The sequence below is a fragment of the Crinia signifera genome, chromosome 4 (assembly GCF_055691185.1).
Source record: "Crinia signifera chromosome 4, ASM5569118v1, whole genome shotgun sequence".
Taxonomy (NCBI): Eukaryota; Metazoa; Chordata; class Amphibia; order Anura; family Myobatrachidae; genus Crinia; species Crinia signifera.
Genome location: NC_139220.1, coordinates 44792578 through 44818382, shown reverse-complemented (window position 1 = coordinate 44818382; position 25805 = coordinate 44792578). Strand labels below are relative to the sequence as shown.

Sequence of the window (25805 nt, the reverse complement as noted above, 5' to 3'; positions counted from 1 at the left end):
TTATAAATATGTTTGTCAATTAGCACCAGAAAGTATAAAGGGCTGTTTCCTTTTCCACTCAATCTTTTTTATTTATTTTTATCTGAATAAATATCATATATTATACATGCATATTTACAACTCACACACAATTTAAACTAAAGGCCCATATCTTTCCAATCTGGCTGGTTGGAATGAAAATCTGGAAATTTCTGAGAACAAATCAACCATACGCTGAAAAATGGACGAAAGCAGTCATCTGCATAAACACGCATTCACACTAGAAGATATTGACATCAATCTCGTTCAGAAAGGGGCTTCTGAACGATATTGATGGCAATATCTTCTAATGTGTACGCCTAATATTTTTAACAATCTGCAGAGCGGCGGAAAACGGGGGCTCGGCCAGAGGACGTGTCACCCGGCAAGGCCACGCTCCTTTTAAAAGACCACACCCCTTTTTCGGGAGTGCCCACAAGGTACCCCGGGGATTCAAGAAGGGAAGGGGGGGCATGGTCTATTTTTTTAGTCCCCACAATTTCTGATGACAGTCCTGGATACTCCAACAAAATACTGTTCTCTAAGGTAAGAGGTCACTTTGGAATTTCACTAGTCCAAGTTAGTGCAATATAAAATGTATGGCATGATATTCAGGAACAGATGACATAATGATGGAGTCTTTCTAGAGAGTTTCCGTATCACAATAAGATATTACCATGGCAGTTACTTGTCGTCTTTCGCTATATTCAAAACTCCTAGTGCACAAAAGGAAATGGCTCCAATGCATTCAAAGCAAAGAGAACATGGAAATCCAGACTTACCTGGTACACCGCGGGCTCTAGAGCTGATTAATATCACTAAACAAAAAGACCTATCGGAAACCTTTAGGAAGAGGATGAATCTGATACCACCCATCACTGTCACAGAAGCCTGCATCCTTTATTTACTGTAATGTGGGGTACACACCAGGACGACCCGCTCACGATGCATATCGTGAGCGGGTCGTCGGTGTTTCTTCCGACCCGCTCACGATGACGCGGGGGGCACGATGTGCACCGTAAGCGGGTCCGATCCATTGGCGACCCGCACCTGGGAGTATGGTCGTTTCCAGATCTTACCTGCTGCAGGTAGGATCTGAATAACAACCGACCGACCCACGGGACCGTGCATCGGATCGGTATCGGTCCACACCAGGACAGAAAAGGGCCCAATCACCACACAATCTACATCCAATCGGTCGGAATTGGATCTAGATTGATGGGATCGGACCCTTGTCGTCCTGGTGTGTACCCAGCATAACTGTCACACACAGGTGTCGCTAATGAGTAAGGAACAGAAGACATTGTGGAAATACTTACATATGCTTTGTAATCACAGGCTTGAAAGATGAGCTTTTCTGGATGATGTTGCCAGTACTGAAAAGGTATGGAGCCGGTGGTTTCATTGGGGGCTCGGAGGCTGATCGACGGTTCTCCCCAATCTCCTGTCTGAAAATCATATTTACTCTAAAAGTAACAAGCAACAGTTTAGTAGATTGTATGACTTATTGCACATGATACACAACATAGTCTATATGGATATGGTATGATTAGACTTGTAGTTCCACAAGCACTGACGAGGCTTGTGGAAACTGCATGCACTTGGCTGGAATTTAAACGGAAACAGACCACAGCGATATACAGTAGATCTGTCTTCTCCGGCCATTCTTACTAAGATGCACTAACATCACTTTTTCCTCAAATTCTATCAAATATTTCACAGATATTTAACAAATATCCAGAACATGCCTAATAAAGGAACACAAAGTAATATTCCAAGTACTGATACTCCAGGGATTTTTACTTATGGATCATTTTAAACAATGACTGTTACATCTCAATTGTTTTACATTTATTTAAATAAACAGTAATTATTTGCCCTCGTCACTGACTCCTGCTACAATGGAGTGTAATCAATGACGTTTGCGAGTGTCACAGCGACTGTCACAGTGAGTGCGGTTAGTATTTAACTGACCCTCTGCACATGTCGGTTCCACGTCTTTGGGGTTGCAGCGACGTGGATACGGCATGTGCGTGACAACTTGATCCTTATAAATCTACTCATAGGACTCTTGCAGGGCTCTGATGACCGATGTTTGGCTTGCGCTGTCCTAATGTAATCTCAACTGGTTTGGCAATCCACTAGGTACTTAGAAACCCCCCACTGCAGCAATAAGCTATATAGTCCATTTCCCCTTCTTCACCTTCTACTCTGGAACAACAAAGGGGTAGCTTGGCCCCCCAAAACTCCCAGGGAAGATTCCCGCTAGGCCGGTGTCCATGTGAGGCTACTTGTCAGCTGTTGATTGAATATGTGTCCCTGCTCAGAGTAGTGGCCCTGTCCCCATCCTCTCTCCCACAAAAACTCATCTAAGGCAGGCACGCATCTCATTGTGACTGCTGCAGGAGTGGGTGCTATCTGGGGGTGTAACCATGTCTAGGGTATTTATGGGATCCACTGCAAGAGGTATGGGGATAGTTGTGATATTCTGGTAATGAGTTGTTTGTCTGCTTGATGGAGGTTTGGGGTCTGTGTTCAGTCTCAGTGGGGGGAGGTTGGGTATTACTTACAATGTGGAGGTTTGTGTTTTGTCACAGCAGTTTAAAGGTTTGGTGGCCACTATGCTGCCAACAGATGTAGTGATCTATTAATTCCCCCTGTTTTGCTGTTGGTTCCTCCTACATATGATTAAGTGCCACCCAGCTCTAGCAATTTTTGGTGAGGTCACTTCTAGAAATTTCTCCAGGGTCACTCTTAGATCCCAATGCATCTCTGAAACAACCTATGCTTTGTAGTAGTCTGGCTTCATATTATTTTAATATGGCACAAATAAGGGTGATTTTTCACTAAGCATCAGGTAAAAAAAACCTTCCGATCATGTTTATGCCCAACATGTAAAAAGCCAATGATTTTACTAGAAAAACATGGCTACAAATAGCATTGCCCTTTTAAATTTCAGGTGTAAACTGAAGTGCTGGGGTTTTGAACCCAATGCAAAACCAGTGCTGGTGGCTGCCAATCAGAAACTAGGTGGACAAGCATAAGTGTCCCTTCCCCTGTCCCTGACCTATAAATCAATGTGCGTAATTAAACGTTTTTTCAACATTTTTGAATAAGAGACATTAAACCATGGGGTGCTGTGGAACAAACTCTGATACTCCAGGGAGCCGTAATTTTCAAAAGTTTGGGAACCACTGCTTTAGCCCATGTTCAATGGCTTGAGATGTAATAAGTGGAGATCAATGATATTAATAGCATTTTTATCCAGTTAATGGGCAGCTGTCTGTGGTGAATGTATGTCAGTCCCGCTTATCTCTATAAGTAAGATATAGAACACAGTGAGTTGATAGGCACCTGACAGCCCAAGGTGTCCCATAATGCTTCACTGTCTAAATCCTCTTCTCTGAACCTTAACCTAACAATTCTGATATCAATAAATGACCAGAGTTCTATCACACAGTTTATGCAGGAGGTCAGTCTATGGCCAATTGTGCTGTCATCTCTGCAGGTTCACTAGCCTGCAATAGACCATACAGCACAAGTAGGCTAACCAAAAGCTCCTCCACAAAGCACTGCAGCATATAATATAATATGATTTCATTATGGTATGGAAGTTCCTATTGAGGCTATAGATCAGGCATGTCCAAACTGTGGCCCTCCAGCTGTTGTTTATAAGTAGCCGCAGAAAGGGAACGCACCCTTCAGCACATCATAATACTCTGGTAGTCCAGACTATTAAGCACGGAAGATTGTATATACAAATACTGAAAAGTGGACACTGGACAGCATAAACTATATAAATAAAGAGACATACACACAGCGCGTGCATCATTTTAATGTATTGTTCAATGTTTTTTTGTAAGCCATGTATGTAGCTTATAGTTCACCAGAACGGTCCTTTTATTGATACGAATTAAAAGTTAAATTTTATTATATTCTTCTCTTTAAGTGCGCCAGCAACAAAGACAATCCTTTTCTTTCTCATCTTCTTACCTACCCTCCCAGAATGACCGGGAGGGGTTGCCGGAAATCGGGTCCCTCTCCCGACCCCTCCCGACCCCCGCAACCCTTCCGGAAAGCCACGCGGCTCCCGGGAGGGGGTGTGTCATCCACGGGTCAAATGAAGCAAATCGCGTAGTTGCAATGCCTTAAAAACGTCATTCTACATCGGGGGATGTGGCTAAAACGTCACAATTACACTGACCAATCCTCATACAAGTAGCCACTGATGTGGCTCTGTCCCTGTCCAACCCCTTTTCACTCCCAGCGGCCCCACCCCCCCTGAGCTGGCTGTCCTCTCCCGGAAAGGGCAGCCAGAAAGTAGGTATGTATGATCCCAGCATGCCTTGCCATAGTTTTAGCATTCCCTAATAGCAAGTGGCAAGGCATGATGGGACTTGTAGTTTCACAACAGCTAGAGGGCCACAGTTTGGACATGCCTGCTGTAGATGGACATCATCCACAGATATTTAATTGAGGCCCCCTTAATGATCATAATACCCATTATTGCTCTAAATCCTTTCACACAGCCACATTACAGGTACTTAAACGCTCGTTGGCACATTTATATTGTTAGAATTTATAAACTGTCAGCAATGAAGCAGCAAATTTGGGCTTGCACTGTAAGCAGTCTCTGTAGAGACACATTTATACTTTGCTGGGCATTAGCATTCAACAGGAAATGATCAGGCACCCAAAAGTAAGGAGCAATTCACTGTGTGGAAAATAATTACATGGTAGTATGATCAGGGCAGGAGGAGTTTATCTCATTTACACATAAAAGCAAACAAAATGACAACTCAGCCAGCTAATTATACATCTGCAGATCTCCACACATGGAAAAAAACATTAGCTGCACAAAATAATTATGGAAGAAAAATCTTAGAAAGCAAAATATATAAAGGTATATTTGGGTCTCACTGTTTATTTTTGGAAAAAAAGGATGATAGCAAACTATTAGGCTATATACTGCAGAATATTTAAAGATGCCAGTTGTTTGCTCCAGATTTCTGCTGCTCCCCCCTCAACCATCTAGCAGAAGAACAGTGTTTCTGTCTGCTACCCTAAGCTACCCCGTAAGCTGCAAATTCACACACCGGTGACACTCAAAATTAAAATCATTGATGCTACAGTTGATGGACAAATATAAACATCAGTGTAATAATGGTGTGTACACACGGTGCGATTTTGGCTACAATTTTTACTATATAGAAATACAGTAGTATAGTCAAAATCGGCCATTAGCCTGAATTTCACCGTGTGTAGTAGGTACTGAAAACCACTTTGCACAGGGTTGTACTGACCATAAGGAGAACTATGAAGGTCATCGAATTGTAATATTTTTAGATAACCATTTTAACTCTTTCCTTAACACATCATTCAGAACAGAAAGGGCATTGGTATTATCAGATTTGGTATGAAATCCCGATGGTCAAAATCCCGACAGGGTGAAAATCCCAAATGTGTCATAATACCGACAAGGACGAAATCCCGACAAGGTCAAAATACCGACATTTAAAATCCCGACAAGGACAAAATCTAGACATTTAAATTCCCGACAAAGTCAAAATACAGACATATAGAATGTACAGGTGAAACAGTCAACATGACTTTGTGTCGACAGGTCGCGAGGTCGACATGGGTTTTTTCACTGTTTTTTTACCTGAATGTCGACACGGTCGACATGGACACAGTTGGAAGTGGACCACAGCCCCTTGCATCACTCGCTTCGCTCGATGTTGTCTGTTTCACCTGTACATTCTATATGTCGGTATTTTGACCTTGTCAGGATTTTAAATGTCAGGATTTTGTCCTTGTTGGGATTTTGACCTTGTTGGGATTTTGTCCTTGACGGTATTATGACCCATTTGGGATTTTGACCCTGTCGGGATTTTGACTGCATCCCGGTATTATCTATCTTAAATTATCTTAAATTATCAATGATAAGTAATTAAAGGGGGTTTCCACCTCATTAGTATTATTGTGCAGCCACTACAAGGCGTGTCACCTGAGGTGCATCCCTGAGCCAAGTGAGGGGGGTTATAGGTATGCACAGTGTGTATGGGTGAAGGAGGTGATAAATATGCTCAGTAATACCCCTTTCACATGGGTTGCTGTCTGGTTGTCCTGGGGTGTGGTGTGAAAGCACGAAAACTAATAGCCTGGGTCGACCAACCAGGAAATTTGACTTGGGATATCAGAAGGGTTAAACCCATAGTTGCCTACCCTCCTGCATTCTGCAGGAGACTCCCTGAAATAACAACAATCTCCCTCTCTCCCTCATTAGTCTAGCAATCTCCCTCATTTCACCTAACCCACATTACACGGTTACATTTTTTTGGGGAAAAAGGAACGAGAGACAGATACATTTACATTTAATCATCTGCACCATTTCTCAGCACTTTAGCAAGTATAGTATCTCTTACTAACTGCTTTGGGGATCATCTACATTTGGTTATAAGTCACGTTAGAGGATTCCTCTCAGATGTAGCAGTACACACCCATGCTTCTAGGTGCCACGTTCACAATCTCTTTTCACAATCTCTCCATATATGGAGCTAGACACGCACTGGCGTAACTATAGCACTGCAGCCCCCGCCACCGCGGGGGGGGGCTGTGCATATGGGGGCGCCAGGGGCTGCGGTGCTATAGTTACACCTCCCCCCAATCCCCCCAGGCTTACCTATTTCGCTGGTCCCGGCGGCTCCGTTCTTCTGCTGAGGACCACCACAAAATGGCCGCCCCCATATAGCACACAGTTCTCTGAAACTGTCTGCTGTATGAGGGCGGCCATTTTGTGGTGGTCCTCAGCAGAAGAACAGAGCCGCCGGGACCAGCGCGAAAGATAAGGCTGCAGGGGATTGGGGGGGTTTTAATGGGCGGCTGGGGGGCGCCCAAAACGTAGCTATGCCGCTGTAGACACGCCTTTTGGGTGGAGCATGACATGCCCCCTCAATGGGGCGCCATGCAAAATTCTACTACCAACTATAATCTCCCTGAAATTAGTTTTCAAAAGTAGGCAATGTGCCTTTGCAATGTGAAAGTGGAATGGGGGGACAGGGTGCCTAGTGAGGGAGGCAGCTGTGGGTGCTAAATATGCCCAGTAAGTAAGGGAGTGTACAGTGCGCCAAGTAGGGGATGAAAGAACATGGGGGCTAAGTGTGCCCAGTATGGGAGTGGGGGACAGGGTGCTAAGTCTGCCCAGTATGGGAGTGGGGGACAGGGTGCTAACTGTGCCCAGTATGGGAGTAGTGGACAGGGTGCTAAGTGTGCCCAGTAGTGGAGGGGGGCTGGAGGGGTACTAAGTGTGCCCATTAAGGAAGCAGAGTGCTGATTGTGCTCAGTAAAAAAGGGGAGTGCTAAGCGTGCCCAGTAAGGAAGGGGGGAGAGGTAAGTGTGCCCAGTAAGAAAGGGGGGGGAGAGGTAAGTGTGCCCAGTAAGGGAGGGGGGTGCTAAGTGTGCCTACAAAGTTCTACCATGGAACTCACAAAGTTGTAGCAGTGCCCCTGACACTAATCATTGTATCCAATACAGCAGTGATGGCAGCCCAAGAGCCCTCCGAGCCTTCACCTGTGGCCCCTGGCTCCTTCCTGCTTTGATATCACATTTGCTCAAAACTCTTGTTTATCGAATATTAAAAGGCTTGCTGATAATTACAGGTAAATGTGTTATTTCAGTTTATGAATGAGATGTGTGTCCCCGATAGGGAAAGGGCCGCCTATAGGTACAACAGAAGTGATGTATGTGGGGTATCCTCATCTGAAGGTAGACAATACAAGTCAGACCATTCAGATATTCGGAATAAGGTCACAGTGATAAACTCCCAGCCATGAAACCTATTATGCAGAACTGTCCTTGAATGGTGAATCACACGGATGGATCTGTCACGCACTCAATCAATTTATATTACTTTGCCTGAACTATTTTTACAGGAGCTGGAGGCTACATGATAATAGCTTATTCTATATATTATTACACATTAACTTCTCATTCAATTGTCATTTACAAGAGACCATTAAACATATCCTTGGGAAAGGATCTTTAACGTAGGACGCGAGGCTATTAGTAACATGTAATCACTCCTGTAATGGCCGTCAGTGGATCATTATAAATTCATACACGGTAAACAATATCATTTCATAATTAAATCCACCCAAGTTTTTAATAAACCAATCCTCCAGATCTCATTTACACTGTTCTTAAGGGACTATTTTTATTTATGGGGTACAAAAACCTTAACCTTGCTCGAATTGTTTGAAATAAAGTTAACATCAAGGGAGATCCACAAATGTACAAAAATATGTGACCTGCAGCACAGACGATGTTTTGTGTCGTTACATGGCCTGTTTTATGCAAATAAACCCGTCGGTATGGGCAGGAGTGGATTGGGATGGAAAACCAGCCTGGGAATTTTCGGTTTGGAATCATTTGGTCTACAGCATGATGATCGACAGTCATTAGGTCAACACCATTAGGTTGACATGGGAAAAGATCGACATGGGTCTAGGTCGACGTGGGGAAAAGGTCGACATGGTTCTAGGTCGAAAGGTCATTAGTTCGACAGGTTGTTAGTTCAACAGGTCATTAGTTCGACAATGTCTATGTCGACAGTCAAAAGGTCGACATGGGGTTTTTCGCTGTTTTTTTACTTGAATGTCAACGCAGTCAACATGGACACAGTTTCAAGTGCACCGCATCCCCTCGCATCGCTCGCTGCGCTCGCAATGCGTCGGGCACACTATTTTATTCTCCAACCACGACCTAGTGGATGGTAGGGCATGAAATACCGCCTGTCGGCACATGTCGGCTCAAAAAACTGTGACAAACCCCATGTTGACCTTTTGACTGTCGTCCTAGACATTGTCGAACTAATGACCTGTCAAACTAATGACCTGTCAAACTAATGACCTTTCTACCTAGAACCATGTCGACCTTTTCCTATGCCGACCTTTTCCCATGATAATGACTGTCGACCATCATGCTGTAGACCAAATGACCGCATCCCGAAATTTCTGACAGCAGTCCCCATGGAGGCGGAGCCTGTTGTGGGGGTGGGGTCTGCTGAAGGGGTGGGATCCCTTGTCGTAGGGCCTGATTGTGAGTTGGGCACAGTTGCAGCCATCCTGGTGACTTTCTGCAGTTGTGTCTGCAACTATATTCTAATTCCACTACAATGCCCTTCCCTGGTTTCATGGGCGGATTGGGAATCTAAAGTGGCCCTGGCAATTTAAAGTGTGCCATTTACACGCCCACATTGCCAGCTAGTCACTTTCTACCCTCTAACGCACCCACACCAGCATGCCGCCCTCTATACATTAACACACCTACACCACCCAGTCTGTCACCCGTTATCCTCTCCCAGTCACAGGCGGCCCACAGGCGCGTGATCCCACTGGGAATCTTCCCTCTGACAGCTATTGCCAAACCACCCCTGGGTATAGGAAATGCAAAGATCTGCTAGTGGCATACACTAGTGTTTAGAACAATGCAACACTGAGAGTGATCAGACCGACAGGTTTTCCAGGCTCCATTCATGCTCAGCCCACTTATGCTACACTAGGAATGCCAATGCTGGAGTATATATTTCAATCCCAGATTTTGCGATTGAAAATTGCTCAATCCCAGGATTGGCCTTCCTCATGCGCTCTGCGCAGCGCGACCACTGACCATGTTGCGCTGCGCAGAGCTGCACGCTGGGGTCAGGTAGAGCTGGGTAGCAATTGAAATTCCCAGAAATCTTAGGGCCAAATCCCGGGATCCCGCCGATCCCAGGATTAGCCGCCCTAAGCTCCATGAATATGGACACATGCAAAATATAAATTTGCAGGACAGTAAACTGAAAGTAGATTCCAAAGGTGCTGAGCGGCCATATTTACACACACATTTCCTACTTATAGCGGGTTTTCTCATTTCCTGCTTATAGTTTGATCTTCTCACAAAATAACTTGTTTTTAGAGAGCACTTAGGAGGAGCCACCAATCAGGAATCATATTACCGATGTATCTCATAACTCTCACCTCCTTACATTGCACAGCGGACGATGCTCTCACGCCAGGTCTCATGCAACTCGGGTGTCTTTTCCCCATGAATAAGTGTTCTAAGCATAATACGATGCGACTAGAACGCACCACAAGATAGTGCTGATTAATTTAATATGGATCACTTGTATATCTGAGTGTGACTGAGGGCCTGATTCAGAGATGATGCTGCTAATGTAGCTTTAAGTGTGATCTTCTCCGCAACGCAACAGCTGATATCAGCAGGTGAAGCTGCCGTCCAGAAACAAAATGAGACGCCCACCAGAGCTACTGCAACACATTTGCAATAGCATACACATACAGAGGCAGAACTCTGGGAGGCAATGAAATCATCTGCCGGCGGGCTCCTGCTCCCAAGGGGGCACCTCCCCTTCCCTGCAGGTTTAAATCTGTTAATTGAAAGCCAACGATATCACTTCTGTGGCTGAGATCTGAGAAATATGTGTTTTCTCTCTCTCTTTCAGACATATATAGGGAGCGATATAGATATATATTGAACACATACTGTGTATATTTCAGAACAGACATATATTAGATTTTGGGAGAGGGGGAGCAGGCACAATATATATCTTGCCTCTGGGCAACTGGAGCGACCTTACGCTACTGTACTCATACACAGCCTTTACACTAGAACGGGAACCATGGGCGTAACTACCATTGGTGCAGGGGGTGCAGCTGCTATGGGGCCCAGAGCTGAGAGGGGCCCATTTTGCCTGTCAAAGTTACATGTGCTGTATATATTTTTCAGCATTAGGTGATAAAAAAGGGGCCCTTACAAACTTTTGCTATGGGGCCCACATGTATCTAGTTACGCCACTGACGGGAACCATTAACTGCTCAAGTAAGACGCAGCCTAAGTCATGAAAACGCCATGTATTCATACACTAGGGCTAGCAGCTGACATCAGACACATGCCCCGAAATTGCCCATGACACACCTGCATTTTTACACCCACTCTCCGCTAACACAAAGGACCAAATGTAATAAGGTGTGAGAAGCAGAAAGAGAGAGATTTTGGCAACGTTTTCCCTTTTTTTTTTTAAACAGCAGTCAGGTACATGGCAAAAGCAACCTGGTGTTGCAGTGTAAATGATTGCCGCTTTAAAAAAAGGAAAACTCTCCCAAAATGCCTCACTTTATGATTCTCACATGTTATTACATTTGGCCCCATATTACCATCCCTAAATGGTTACTTTGTGTCAACCACTGTTCAGGGGCATCCTTATGTGGGTAAATGGTACCTCCCAACTTTCACGAGGGCCGAGACGGTATGTTTGAGTGTGCCTGCAGCGCGGCCGAAATGTCAGGGGCATGGCCTATCGGGAAGGGCGTGTGGTCTAAACTTCTGATGCTCCCACGAGGCCACACCACCGCTGTGGGGGCACCATGCGCCATCCCCCTGACTGCCTCCACTCCCCATGGGAACACCTCGGTCGTCCGCAAGTCTTCAAACGCGTCCACACAGCGGCCCTGCACATGCGTTTATTAGCATATACGCATGCGCAGAGCCAAAACTTCGGTTCACGGTGCGAATATGCCGGGGACCGATCGAATCTGAATCAGGCCCACAGTCTCACAGGACCTGGAGTGCTGAGAAGGGCTGTTTGGCACGACTGTAGCAAAGATACATGAGGACACATCTGTGTGTGTGTGTGTGTGTATAACACATAGCCAATATTAATCTCTACATTATTATTAACATGTTTTATTAATTTCCATTGCCTTGTGAATTAAATAAGGTACTTGCGAAAGCTGTTTTAAATAGGACCCAACTAAACTAAACTATTAAGTGAATTTGCCAAGAAACTAGTCAGATCTTTCCCAGCCTCCGTCTCTGATTCATGTCATAACAAACAATGGCAAGATTCTACTTTCTGACCCAACTGTTATACATTCTATCGCACGGTTGGTTACACATAAGTTCTGTATGTCAACCATATTTTAGCATAAAAAAATAACAACAATGGTTTTTGCAAATCAGCTTATTTGCAATTGGGGATTTAATTTTAAAAAGTATAATATTAGTGGCAGTGTCCTGTAAACCCTTTTTTGGCATTAAGAGGCTTGTTATGCAAGACTTCGCCAGCATCTAAGCTTATTAAGAGTTTTCTCCTTATTAAAGCACAGAACAAGGTTCTGCCACTAACTGATGTTTTCTATTAATCACTTTTGAATTTTGCTTGGTTGCGAGTTATTTCGAGAACCTAACAACGGCCGTGAGTGACAGAATTGGGTGACAGCAAAAACGGCGCTTCTCGTATTTGCAAAACTCAGCGGCAAAAATTCTAATGTTATTCAATAACATATTTTCGGCACATTTTCAGCCGCGCGTTCTCATGTAGAATTAGGGAGTTTGGAAATATTATTACCTGAGCCATTTGTCTTTCAAGCTTTGATCTTGGTAAATCATCGAAATAATTCTCATTTCTTCTCCGCCGTCCATCTCCTTGCATCATAATGTGGGAAAAATCGAGTGATCCACCAGTCGGATACAGCTTTGCGGATTCAGTGACTGAAATGCAGAAAATTGTATATTAATCATATGAAACCAGTGCAAGACTCATATAATATTCTCCCGACTTCCAGATGTGCAGAAGTCATCTGCAAACACGACGATTACACATGGCTCCTGTATATATTACTACCACGTGCTGCCAATTAGAGAACATTTCTGAGCTGCATTTTATTCCACTTAATAAACTCTCCTGTTCTATGTTACCCTGTATATAACAGTCAGTGTAAGCATTGTTGTCACACAAGCACAGAACGGATGCATCACGCAGAGGCTGCAGGCAACGCTTGTAACACACAGAAGTACACAGGTTAAAAAGCCTTCACCGAATGCCATGTGATGAAAAGTATAGCATGATGGGAAAAAAATGATTATTATTATTACAGTCAGTGGCGTAAGTTCATCCAAGTTGCCCCCCCCCCCCCCCCCCCCTCACACACACACACCCTCTATATACAGATGTAGCGCCGCTCATCCAGCGGGGCCCACCAGAACGCTACATCTGACTGGTACGAGTAAACATTCCACACGCACGCGTGTCCCAGTTTCCCGTTGGCGTGGGACGGGGACCCTACCCGTCTCCACTTCAGGGAGACGGGCAAGGTTAGGGGGGGAGCAGTGAGGTGGGGGAATGAGGCGGGGACCGGCGGAGAGGCGGCGTTGCGGTGGGGGGAGCTCCGTTGTAAGGATATACTACCAACCAATGAGCTCCTATAATTGTTCAAACAAAAGGGTTCCAGCCATTTAAATCTCGTTGCTAACTGGTGCCGATCAACTCATAGAGGCCCCCATACACTTTTACCATTGGTCACTTTTTTTCCCGGATTCCGACACATCGGGCTGAGAAAATCGTGTGAAAAGTGGTTAAAACGTATATGTGCCTAACCTCCGAATCCAATCTGGTGCACAGGGGCCCTGCATCAGAGCAAGTGACCGCAAGGGCTGCATGTAGTATTTTTTGGATCCGGCAGCCCTTGCTGGGATCACATGTGATATAAAAAGACTGCATATGATATAATGAGGGAAATTTACTAAGAGGTATATTCTAATTGACATGTGATGTTGCTATGGGCAACCAATCAGATCCTGTCTACTATCTTCTAGAGGGTGCTAAATAAATAATAAGCAGCTTCTGATTGGTTGCCCATAGCAACATCACATGTGAAGTAGAATACACATCTTAGTAAATTTCCCCCAATGTATGCAATCCTGCTGCCTCCCCGGTTGGCCAGTTGGCGGGGTATCGCATGCGATAGAGGCATGTGATACCTCGCAGTAATGTATGGGCACCTTAACTGTCATGTACTGTATTTGAGAAATTATTTGAAAATAATCAAAAGTTGGGAGTTTTAAATAACTAAAACTGACAGAAACAGAGGATTTCACAGCAGATAAGAACCATTTAGCAAATCTAGTCTGATCCTTTTTGTATACTTTAGGTAACCCTATTGGGCCTTCCTCATTGCTCTGTTAAATTGCTTCACTGCCTGAAATCCCTTTCCTCATCAGTAGTTTCCATTATAGTACCCTTTATACTATATTTAGCCTTTGGGTTTTTGAAACGCAAGGGAAAGATTTAGCATTTTCTAGCATTAAACTGTTGCTGCCACGTTCTTGACTATTCCTCAAACCTACATAGATCATCAATCATTTTACCCCTCTTGGTGTGTCTACCCTGTTGCATATCTTTGTGTAATCTGCAAAAAAGATGTATTTTTCTTGCGATACCATTTGTAATGTCACCAACAAAGATATTAAAGAGCACAGGTCCAAGCACAGATCCATGGGTTATTCAACTGGGAAAATTTCCCTCCTAAAGGCCCCCATACACTATGCGATTTCGGACCGATTTCACCCGATTTCAGGCGTTCCCGTGCGCATCGGATTGGATCAGGGGGTCGGACCTGCTGAACATAAGATATATCGGGATCTGACCCATCATGGGCACATCATGGGTGCTTTTTAGCACCCACAATGTTTCAGATCTGATATACCTATATGTAGAACCCGGGGTACCTCGGCTATCCTCCAACCCCGTGTAGTAGCAGCAGCCGGAGCACATCACAGGAAGGGGTAGGTAAGAGGTAGAGAAGAGGGCTCCCTTGCTGCTGGATGACAGCACAGGCAGCAGAGCCCCCCCCCCCCCCCCCCTTCTTCCCTGCTGGGCAGCAGAGCCCGACCTCCCTTCCCCTGCTGCTGGAGGTCAGTGGTGGCCAATCCGCTCCCCCATCCATATATATTATATATATTAGTCCGTGGTGCATCACTCCATTAAAGGGAGCAAAATGTTAATAACAGACAAAACAGTTCCCTCCAGATGACACTATGTATAGTTCGAAGGGGGGTGGCGGCACTGTACAAAAAGACACCAGGCATGGAGCATAAGCCAACGTTTCAAATCAAACCTCTCTGATATAAATACCTGAGTGAGTTGGTCGTGTCTCCCGCTGCGCCACCATGCCTGGTGTCTTTTTGTACAAGTGACGACCCTCCCACCCTTTTCTATTTCCTAACCTAGGTTATTAGCATAGTAATGGCCATTAGTATGGGCTTGTCCACCGCATCCAGGTTACCTCAATAGGACAAGTCCCTAACACTACTCTGGGACAGGTCCAGGGCACAGGGCCCCCCAGGCCAGCCCAGCAGAACCACCCCATGGCATCACATTAGTGTGAAATTAATTTATTATTTATTATTACTTCTTACCTAGGTAAGTCCTATCACATATAATTTCCCCTATCCCTTTTACTATCACTTTAATTTTAGATACAGTATTCAACACCTATGGCCTTCACCCATGTCATATTAATCAAATTGTCAAAAAACATCAAAAAAGATTTGTGTAGCATAATCTCCTGCCAATAAATCTATGCTGTTTGCAAATTTGGACATTTTTTTATTTAAGATATTCCACAACTCTTAATTTTAATCGTGTTATCATTACTTTTCCTACTACTGATGTAAGGCATACTTTGTCTGTAGCTACATGCTTCTTGCTTCCACTTTTGTGCAGTGGTACAACATTTGCTTTTTTTTCAGTTGTCTAGAATTGCTTTTGTAGCTAGTGACTTGTTAAATATTTCTATTCTATTACCAGTGCATCTTTACACTCTTTTAGTATCAAATCTGATCCCACTGGTTTCTCCACTTCTCAGTTATGAGAGTTTTGTTAAGACCTTCCACACTGTAAATGTACTTTTATCTACCTCATTTTTATGACTGTCATTGCAACTTAACTGTGGTCCCTTCCCCTCTATAATTATTAGGATCATCTACTATTGTTTTGTTTTGTTCAACCAAACTCTCACTAATACCATTTCATATTGTACATAAACCTGGTTCACACCCGGCATTTGATTTTCTAGTTCATTATTATATACTAAAAAAAGTTCTGCTCCCTCAACCCACTGACTGCGCCACTGTCTCCTCCACTTATGCCTTTGCACCTGATCACCTTATTAACTTCCTTCAATCTGCCAAGTTACTATACACCTGTTAGTCATTATTATTGTCTGCTTTCTTATCCTGGTGCTTTTCGTAACCCCTTTGATACAAAAATATGTTGTTTTTAGTTCTGCACTTATTTAAGTGTCGCCAACACTCCTGTACTCCTTCCAAGTTTTTCCAATCTTCTAATGACAATGTCTTGATAGTTAGGAGCTGATATTTTGTCTCATCTCTACTTCCCCACTCTCCAAGCTTAGAGAAAAATTCCCCATAGCATTCTTGCTTTTAGTCACAAATTTCAGGGTGGCAAATGGGAGTGGCTTCCATATTTGGGTGCGGTTTATGAATGTATAAGCTGTCCAAAAAATATAAAAAGTGCCTTGCAGTGAATAAATGAAATAAATAAGTATGAGTGGTAACTGTAAAATAAACAAGGGTTAAAAATAATGTTTGCACCCTTTTGGGGAAAAGGTTAGAGTCCGGTGTTTCTTACCGTAACTGTTCCTGAATTGTTCCGTTTGGCTGGGGAGCCGGGATTAGTGATGCAAACGTCAGTGCCAACTGGCTAATATCTAGCCAGTTGGCAGTGGCTAAATATTAGCCATGCCACAGCTTATACATTCTAATATATATACATTCTAATATATAAGCTGTGGCATGGGCAAGTTGGTGAATGTTAATTATGTTGAAGTTAGAATGTGCATACGCCATGATGTTTCCTATAGGGAGGCTTTAATCTGTAAACAAGATGGCTGTCAAACCTAGTAATGCACCTGAACACTTTTCACTGTGCTAGCGCAGCACATTAGGACAGGGACATCTTCCAAATATCTCCAGGACATACCCTGTGTTTTCCATATCCACCCTGCCGCACCAGATGCCGCTACAGAACCTGGTAGTGGTTGCATCCAAACCGCTACAAAGCATGATACCACTTGTATCCACACCGCTACCTAGGTACAGTGATCTGTACACGCCACACTGCAGATTATCCACTCCAAACTTGCAACCAGTGTATACGGTATCTGGATAACTGGCAGAAAATGTCTAGGTCGACAGTCAATAGGTTGGTAACACATGGTCGGCATGGTAAAAAGGATGGCACACACATTAATTTGCCATGGTAATGGGCGACACATGGAAAAAATTGACATGGGTATTCACAATTTTTTGGGGCTTTTTTCATACTTTACCAAAAACATGGACTTTGACTAGGTGTGGGGCAAATGCAAACCGATGACAATAATGTTGGCTTTTACCAACGTATATATGGTGTCGGGGAAGCCCTCTTAACTAAATATTCACATGGGAAAAGGGGGGGGGGGCGCAAATACAGTAGGGAGCCTTAATTGACAAATTATTTCTGCTATTAATTATTTTCGGAAATAACTCTTCTTCTGCAGAATTACTAAGGCATAGAAATATGGTTGGCTTATTACCACCTGTATCCACATGCATGGCAATACATACAATATGATATTATATTCTCCTGTTTAAATTCTCTGCATGGCGAGAACGTGACCAAACGGATATGCTGTCATTTTTTACGTTTTCTTTTTGTTTTCTGTTTTTTTTTTATCCCACAATAGTCTGGCTAATTAAACAAGCGAGCAGTAATTATGCAAACAGCGTAACACAGAGATCTAATTTAGAAGAGTGCGGATGATCTTGTATCATTCTTATTAGATTTAACGCGACCACTTCATAAATCATGACATTCACCTGGAAGGCAGAACACTAACAGAATGCATCTGTATTGTTATCGGATCAGACAGATACAACAAAGAGCGATTTAACAATGGCTGAATAACTGCATTTTTTTGTCAAAAATCCCCTCTGGAAAATACATCTACATCTGGAAAATATCATCAACAAACAGCAGATGAATGGAACGTTGTTACCATAATGTAAGGAACAAACACAAGCTTATATTCCTACATCAGGGGAATCCTTGCTGATTCCTGAGCACGACATCATAGCTACTAGCATTGCACATTTCCAGGGGCTGTAAGTGGCTGATTCAATTAGCTGCAGGTTCCGTTGTGGTGGGTCAAACAAAATGTAGCCGTGACTTTTGGTATTCAATTAGAAAATCCGCATTAAATCCCAATTGGATTTTATTTTGCCGTTCCCGAGTAGGTGAAACATAGGGAAAATATATGAAGGCAAAAATTTTGCTATGTTCACACCATTCCCAATAAATAACCCTGCAGAGGAGGCATTTAAATAAGATAATTTGGGCAGTAAATGCAATTTTTATGTGAATTTGGGCAAAAAGCTCACAAATGGGATAAATTATGTGGGATGTGTTTTGGGGTATTTTATACAGGGAAAACAGTTTTTGAACTGGCAGATGTGAGATGCATGTTTATTCCCCAATATTTTGGAAACAATTAAAAATGATTAAAATACAATTAAAAATGATATTACTGTACATAGTGTTCACACCAGACTGGGGACAGGGCGCTGTGGTACGAACGGACGAACTTACGCTACTAGAATCACATTCATCATGTCAGAAGTCAAAGCAGACAGAAGTCCCTTTCCCCCAGTAAACTAATAAACTCACAATTCAATTTATATTATATACATTCTTGCCTGCTTTTATTGCCACCTCACGTCGAGGCAACACGTCGGGGGACGGGGACAAGGCTGAAATCACTAGGCCCACCATACCCCCAAAAACGACATGATTCGTGGGCCCGTGAAGAGCGGGCGGGGCTTAAATGGTCCAAAATGCAGCTACTTGCATCATTTTAGCACCACCCCCTCTCCGCGCACCCATGAATTCCAGTAATTGAATCAGCGGGGAGGAAAGCCTGATTATATATCATCTGTAATGCAATAATGTGACTTGAACTCAGGGCTCCTTTTGCCACCCACAACAGAGTACAAGGAGGAGGGGGCAGAAAAGTAGGAAAGTATGCATCAAGGGAAAGTATGGAGGTGAGGTCTTAGAAGCTCCAAAGCAGGCACTTGCATTAAGTACAACAAGGATCCTCATAGACATCCTTGATTTAGTGATAGGCAGTCTTGGTGTTGCCCCCAAGATCATGGCGCCCTAGGCAGCTGCCTAATGGTAGCGGGGGCGTAGCATGGGCGGATTCGGTGGAGCACGTGCTCCAGGTGCCGAAAGATCATATGGCGCCGGAGCCGTGCTCCACAAACTCTGCCACCTGCCCAGTTCGCCCGCACGCCCAGCTGAGTGGTGTAACTACCGTAGGGGTGGGCTGCTATGGGGCCCAAGCTGCTCCAAGGGCCCTCTGCTCCCCCTGCACCAAGTCACCAGCTGCCTCCAAGCTCTCCTTCACCCAGCGTGCTTCCTGGATCTGCGTTTCAGCTATCAAAATCACTCCCCCCGGGAGCACTTCCGCAATTTGCGTTCCGCAGCCCGGAGGGAACCTGTGTGCTGTCTGTCCAGAGCTATGGCAGGGTTGTGCGGCATTGTTTGCAGAGGATAGGAGGGGAGCAGAGGAGAGGAAGAGAATGGAGCAGAGGCGAGGAAGAGAATGAGGAGGTCACGGCTGGAGATCGCTGGAGCCTGTGAGCAAGGGTCCCAGGGAGAGATTCCTTCAATATGGCTGACAAGCCAGCGGCCACCTTCCACACAGGTGATCCAGAAAGTCCTGCTGAGCTGAGGGATATGAAACCATCTGCATCTGCCTGGGAACATCATCTACCCTGCAGTATGCAAGTGTATATATGATGGTGATGGTGTGCGTGTATATCCTGTTCTTTGTAAATGTTTGTATATCAGTGTGCTAGGGGGTTAGAGATAAAGTCATTTATGTATGTACAAGGCACTGCTAAGTGCTACGTGTGTATCAGCACGCTGCTGGAATTTTCCAGGGCTGCTTTTCTATTCCAATCTACCCTCTGTATCCATCTATGCCCCATATTATTTTCTGCCCATCTATGCAAGCCTGCCGTCTCTGCCCCCCTCTCCACCCTCCATCTCTGCCCCCTCCTCCCTACCCTCCATCTCTGCCCCATTCCACTCACTGTCTTTGCCCCCTCCCACCTATGCCCCCTCCCACTCACCATCTATGCCCCCCTTTACCCCACCTGCCCATCTATGCCCACCGCCACCTGTCTATGCACCCATATGATTATTTGTCCATCTGTTTATCAGTCTATGCCCCCTCCCCCCACCTGTTCATCTATGCAACCATTGGTGTTGTGTCTGTCTGTCCATGTTCCCTCCATCTATCTATACCCACATATTTTGCCCACTCCCTCTCTCTCTAACTCTCTCTTGCTCCTCTCTCTCCCTGACAATGTCTCTCCGTCTCTCTCAATCTGCCTCTGACACCATCTCTCACTCCTTGACACTCTCACACTAACAATCTATTATCTCCCCCTCTCCCCCTCTCACTGACACCCCCTTTCTCTCTTTCCCTTTCAGACACTCTCTCACACTCATGCTTGCACCCCTCTCTTTCTCCTCTTATCACCTCTGTAGGTAAGGGGCACTTACAGTATTTGTCAAATGTGTAACGTGCATTACGGTTTGTTATATAATATGTAATGCGCATCATGCTTGGCCTTATATGTAATTGGCATTACGGCATGTAGCTTTATGTGTAATGGGTATTACGAACTTTGCTAAAATGTGCAATGGGCATTACGGTGTGTGGTATAATGTTAGGCCATGCCCCCTTTTTTGCCATGCAAGAGCCCCACCTGCTACAAATTGGGGGGGCACAAAACATGTCCTTGCTCCGGGCAGCGTGACCGGCCCTACTTGTACTATGCATCGACAGCATAATTGATACCTTACCTCCCAGTATATATTTGGATTGTGGGAGGAAAGTGGATAACCCATACAAGCACAGGGGCAGTACAAGTCATGTTACCCATAATATTACACATAACATGTGAGTTCCGTGTGACTCAGTAGTGCTGAGTATCTTTGTATGTGTCTGTAACGATCAGATCAGGTGATCGATCAAATTAACGTATGCCTCCTGTTATGATTATCTGTCCGGTGAATGTATGTCTGATATTGGTGTAATAGTTATGTCTCCTGTAAGTATTGGAATCAGGACATGTCTTGTATGTAAACTGTAGGTGACCCTGGTCTAAGTTTGAGGCCTGTATTTCCTCAGTGTGACATCTGTGGACTCCTCCGGAGTCAGGATGTAAGATAAGATCTGAGCCCCTCATAAAAACCATGGTCCAGAAGAAGAGGTTAGAGTTTGTCCCCTTCCTTAACATCTCTTATCAGTGGGTCTGCTATGCAAGGAAAGAGGATCAATCACTTTGAAAACAGCAGACTGTACATTGCCAGGGACCTTCCACACTCCTTCAGCATGGAAAGAGTGGAATCCCAAGGGTGGGAGGGATGAGGGAGTCTGCAAGGTATAACTAAGACCCTTCTCCCTATAGTCAGAGTCACTACCTGGGGGTCTAGCAAAACAGGCTGTAGGCGACGAGAGATTTCTTGTGGAGGACCCCCCCACGTCAGGATCTGTATTTAAGTGTAAGATAGGTTCTGTCTTTTTTCCCTTTTTATTTTTGAAATTGCATTTAAAAAAATCGTTGTGTGTACTTTTAAAATCACTGTAAAATCTTGTAACTATTTTGTCTAAAGCTCTGTAGTATTTCTAGGAATAAATAATACATATTCTCAGTCCTGGTTCTGTGTTCTTAAGACTCATTAGCCTCATAAGAGAAAGGCTGGAAAACGTTACCATTGTTATCTTGTATTGTGTGGTCAGGGGCGAGCCAAGCCGCCCCTTGCGCAGTTTCAGGCGCTAAAATCAGGTTTTGGCTGGTGGCAGTGTACCTCAAGGAAAGGACCCGAGTGTCCTGAGTGAACCCCAGTCACGGCCGGCGCTGCTCAGATTGACGTATCGGAGCAGGCGACCGGTGGGTCCGTGACATTTGGTGGCAAGCGGTGGGGTGGAGAATTCATTTTTCTCTTTAAGAACTGAGTGTGGGTAGAATTTTGTGAGAAATACCCACATCACCAGAATCAGAACTCAGAGCTTTACTATAGTTTTAAAAGTCACACAGTGGATGCAATTTCTGTTCCCTCCCTTCTCTTGTTTTTCTTTCCTATCATTTTATTTGACAAGTGTGAGACTCAGGATGGCTGATTACCAGCAGATGAGGAGAGATGACCTGGCGGTCGTGTGTGTGCAGAGGAATATCCCTTGGTCTGGCCAGAGTAGAAAACGTATGATTCAGGCACTAGTGGATGCCGATCGGACTCTAGCTGCTGGAGGAAACCAGTCCATGGACAATCCTACCCCAGGGGCTCCGTCAGCACTGGACAGTACAAACGATTCCGCGCCAGGGTCAAACACTTCTGCTGGACCCAGCAAGTCTACACTGCAGAGCGACCTTCTAGCTGCTAGCAGGCAATTGAAGGATGTGAACCCCGTATTCGCTTTGCAGCTGGTGCAGTTCTGCCAAGGCATTGTCGACAGAGAGGCTGCGGAGCGCAAAGCCATTGTCGACAGAGAGGCTGCGGAGCGCAAAGCCATTGTCGACAGAGAGGCTGCGGAGTGCAAAGCCAGACGAGAGGCTGAGGAGCGCAAAGCCGTACGAGAGGCTGCAGAGCGTCATGCCGAGCGTGAGTACCAGTTGGAACTGGTGAGGCTCAGGGGGCTGATCGCTGTTGGTGAACCAGTGGAGGATGATACAGGGCATCATGATGGCGAACCTTTACGTGAGACTTTATCTGCCGTGGCTACTGAGTTAGCAGGAGATGGGCTTCGTACTGAACTTTTACTGTCTGCGGAAGTAAATAATGTGTTGGATCATGGTGTGGACTCTGTTATCAATCATGGGGAGCCTAACAAGGGACAGAGGTCCCAAATGACCGCTGACGCGAATTTCACCGGACCGCGTCATGCACAGTTCCCTGTCTTGGAAGCAGACAGAGGAAGCCAAGTGAGTGTCAGCTTGGTTGTGAGTAATGAGCTGGCCCTGGACACTACAGCCGATGCTCAGAGAGCTGACATCTCTGCTAGCACCAGGGAGACTGTAGGATGTGTGGCAGTCAGGGAGACTGCAGAGTACCAATCCCCTACAGCACCAGAAGAGCCCAGTGGGTATATTGACCCAGTGGAGGATGATGATGTGTTTACCCTACTGAGCACAGAGGAACTAACGGAAGAATGCCAGCTGCAAGGTATCTCCTGCCACAACCATACTCGTGGGGAGATGATCATGCAGCTCATCCAGGCCAGTTATGATGAGTGCAATGCCTTCAGCCAGTATCGTGCAGCATTTCGTTTCTGGGGTCCATCCGCGTCTCCTTGGGTGCTGCTGAGAGAACTGGGACAATGTTACAAATTTGCGCAGCAGGAGGTCGATGCTTGGAGAAAGCTGGATACCCCATTTTGGGGGGATCAGTGCCGCCGGATAGGTGTGGAGTGGCGTCGCCTAGAACAGCTGTTGCTACCAGCTCTGGAAGCAGAGTTCCAGTTTAAACGGTTGGGAGAAGCAGAATCTGAGGATGTCAGCAGCTTGCTCTCACCAGGGGTGCCCCACCAGGGCAAGGTGCCTCTGCCTACTACAGCAATCGGTGTGGAACCTGTTCCAGAGACCTCACATCACAAGGTCCAGTTTAAACTGCTGGAAGATGTGAGCAGCATGTTCCCTCCCGTTGCTCCAGATTTGTTGCCGGAAGCGGCTGGCTGCATAGTGAAAGTATGCAGGGGAGAGACTATGTCGGAAATAGGAATGGGACTTTCTGACTGTATGCACACAAGTATGTGTGGGACTACTGATGTGGGACTTTTATTAACTCCACACATATCTGTCGCTAACCCTTCTGAACCATATGATGCATCTCAGGTAGTATGTAACCATGCTGAACATTGCAATGTTGTTATTTTGTGTGAAGCCCCTGGGATGATCTGCGATAGTGCCGTACCTTCGGTACAGGTGGAGGGTGAGTTAGAGACAGGTATAGTGGGTAATCCTTGCCAGTTTGTGGGGTTAAATGAATGCCCTAATCTAGTTGGGAATGAGACACCCTCACTCACCAGTGGTAGGAGTGCTGATGGTGATGTCATTAAGGTTGCTGTGCTAGAAGTTAACCCTGTTCCTCCAGTGATGTCTGGTTGTGACATCGGGCATGGGGTCGCTAACTGCACAAATGGGACCGATCTGAGTTGGTTGCAGGCAGCGCATGTACCTGCCAATAAGTTAGTGGTGACAACATGCTCAGATAACGTCATTCCTGCTCAGAGACAATGGGATCCAGATATAGCGGGTTTGCCACGGTGCAATTGTAAGCCAGCAGGATGGGCCCCATGTGTTGTGGAAGATGCACAGGCTAATTTGCAGGTATTGCAGGATGTCTCCCCAGGTTATGATATTGATGTTACTGTTGATAATGTGATGTCTTGCGCTACTGTGGGAAAAGTGGTACCAGGTATAATAAGTGACCCGGTGGGTCCTGTGTGCACTGTAGACCTGTCAGATAGGGAGAGAGTGTCCCTTACTGCAGCTTTCCCCCCAAACCCCCCTCCTTACTGTAGCCACACCAACACAGATACAGGAACACAGCAGGGGTTACCTCCAGACACTGAGAACTCTCCAGAGAGTGCATTTTTCCAGCATCACTGGATAACGGATGCCTCTCCTGAGAACCTCAGTGGCACCACCCCAGCCACAGAACCTGCGGGTCTGGGAGGGAAGGTCAGGCTCAGGAAGGTGTCCTGGACGGCCATGGAAAGCTTGGCTTTCCACGCAGAACTGAGAATCAACCCTGCACAGGCTGCCCCATACCGGGGAAGTGGGAAAGATACCCCTGGGTACAGTGAGAGGGTTGTTTCAGGAATAGAGCCAGTGGCTAGTAGGGAAGCTGCTGTGTGTAACCAGAAGGGTGGGAGGGCCCGCGAAGCACAGGTAAACTCAGCTCCATTAACCTCAGAAAAGCTGAGCTGGGATGTTCCCAAGACAGGGGACAATGACCTGCTGGTATTCCCCCTTGCAGAAACGTGCCCCCCTTCACAATTCACACACACAGACAAAGAGGGAGAATCTCCTCACAAAAGGATGAGGTGTGAGGTGTTGAGTGAGTGGACCTTCCCCCCAGTGAAGGGGAGGGGGGGTCAGTCAGCTCAGGAGAGGTGCTGGGAAGACATGTTTAAGTCTGTATATAGTGCTGGGAGAATGCCCCACACCTGTGGTATAGTTAAACGTGCCGAGTTACGAGTCCCAGGGGGATGGCCGTTTGGGGTGTGGCGGAATGGTCTGGTACTGATCTCAGTGAGTAAGGCCAAACTGCCAGCTGCAGGGGAGAATCCGTGCCCAGGAGTCCGACGCACAGCTGTGGTGGGCTGTGTCAATATCAGCCGGGATGGACACAGCTCCCACTATATCAGTGTGCTCACAGACTATGGGTTCGAGGACACCTGTGTGCTTTTAGTTTGCCATCTCCTGCGAGAGGGACAGGGACTATGCCCATTGCCCACCCTAGCCACGGCTATGGCGTCAGGTGGTGCCAGGACAGACGTCAAGTATAGTGAAGTGTTAGTACAGATCCCGCAGAATCAGTGGCAGTCTGTCTCAGCACAGAGACCACTGCTACCTGTCCAGGTGATGTAGTGAATAGCGCACTGAGGAGATGGTGACGTGGGTCACCACCTCTGTGCGCCATTTTAAAAGGGGGAGGTGTAACGATCAGATCAGGTGATCGATCAAATTAACGTATGCCTCCTGTTATGATTATCTGTCCGGTGAATGTATGTCTGATATTGGTGTAATAGTTATGTCTCCTGTAAGTATTGGAATCAGGACATGTCTTGTATGTAAACTGTAGGTGACCC

The 25805-nt window shown here is 45.5% G+C and overlaps 2 protein-coding genes across 3 annotated transcripts in view; one reads left to right on the top strand and one right to left on the bottom strand.

Moving 5' to 3' along the window:
• LOC146074010 (ankyrin repeat and sterile alpha motif domain-containing protein 1B-like) overlaps positions 1-25805 on the bottom strand; it is a 160788-nt gene that overhangs the window by 58208 nt on the left and 76775 nt on the right. For both annotated transcript variants that reach the window (XM_083181683.1, XM_083181684.1), the window contains exons 2-3: positions 12425-12567; positions 1338-1484 (exon numbers count right to left, since the gene is read on the bottom strand). In XM_083181683.1, the coding sequence (XP_083037809.1) occupies positions 1338-1484; positions 12425-12511 (234 nt within the window). In that variant the 5' untranslated portion in view covers positions 12512-12567. The remainder of the gene's footprint in view (positions 1-1337; positions 1485-12424; positions 12568-25805) is intronic.
• LOC146072936 (uncharacterized) overlaps positions 19592-25805 on the top strand; it is a 13960-nt gene continuing 7746 nt past the window's right edge. Inside the window, exon 1 of the mRNA XM_083180107.1 lies at positions 19592-19700. Within this exon, the coding sequence (XP_083036233.1) occupies positions 19592-19700 (109 nt within the window). The remainder of the gene's footprint in view (positions 19701-25805) is intronic.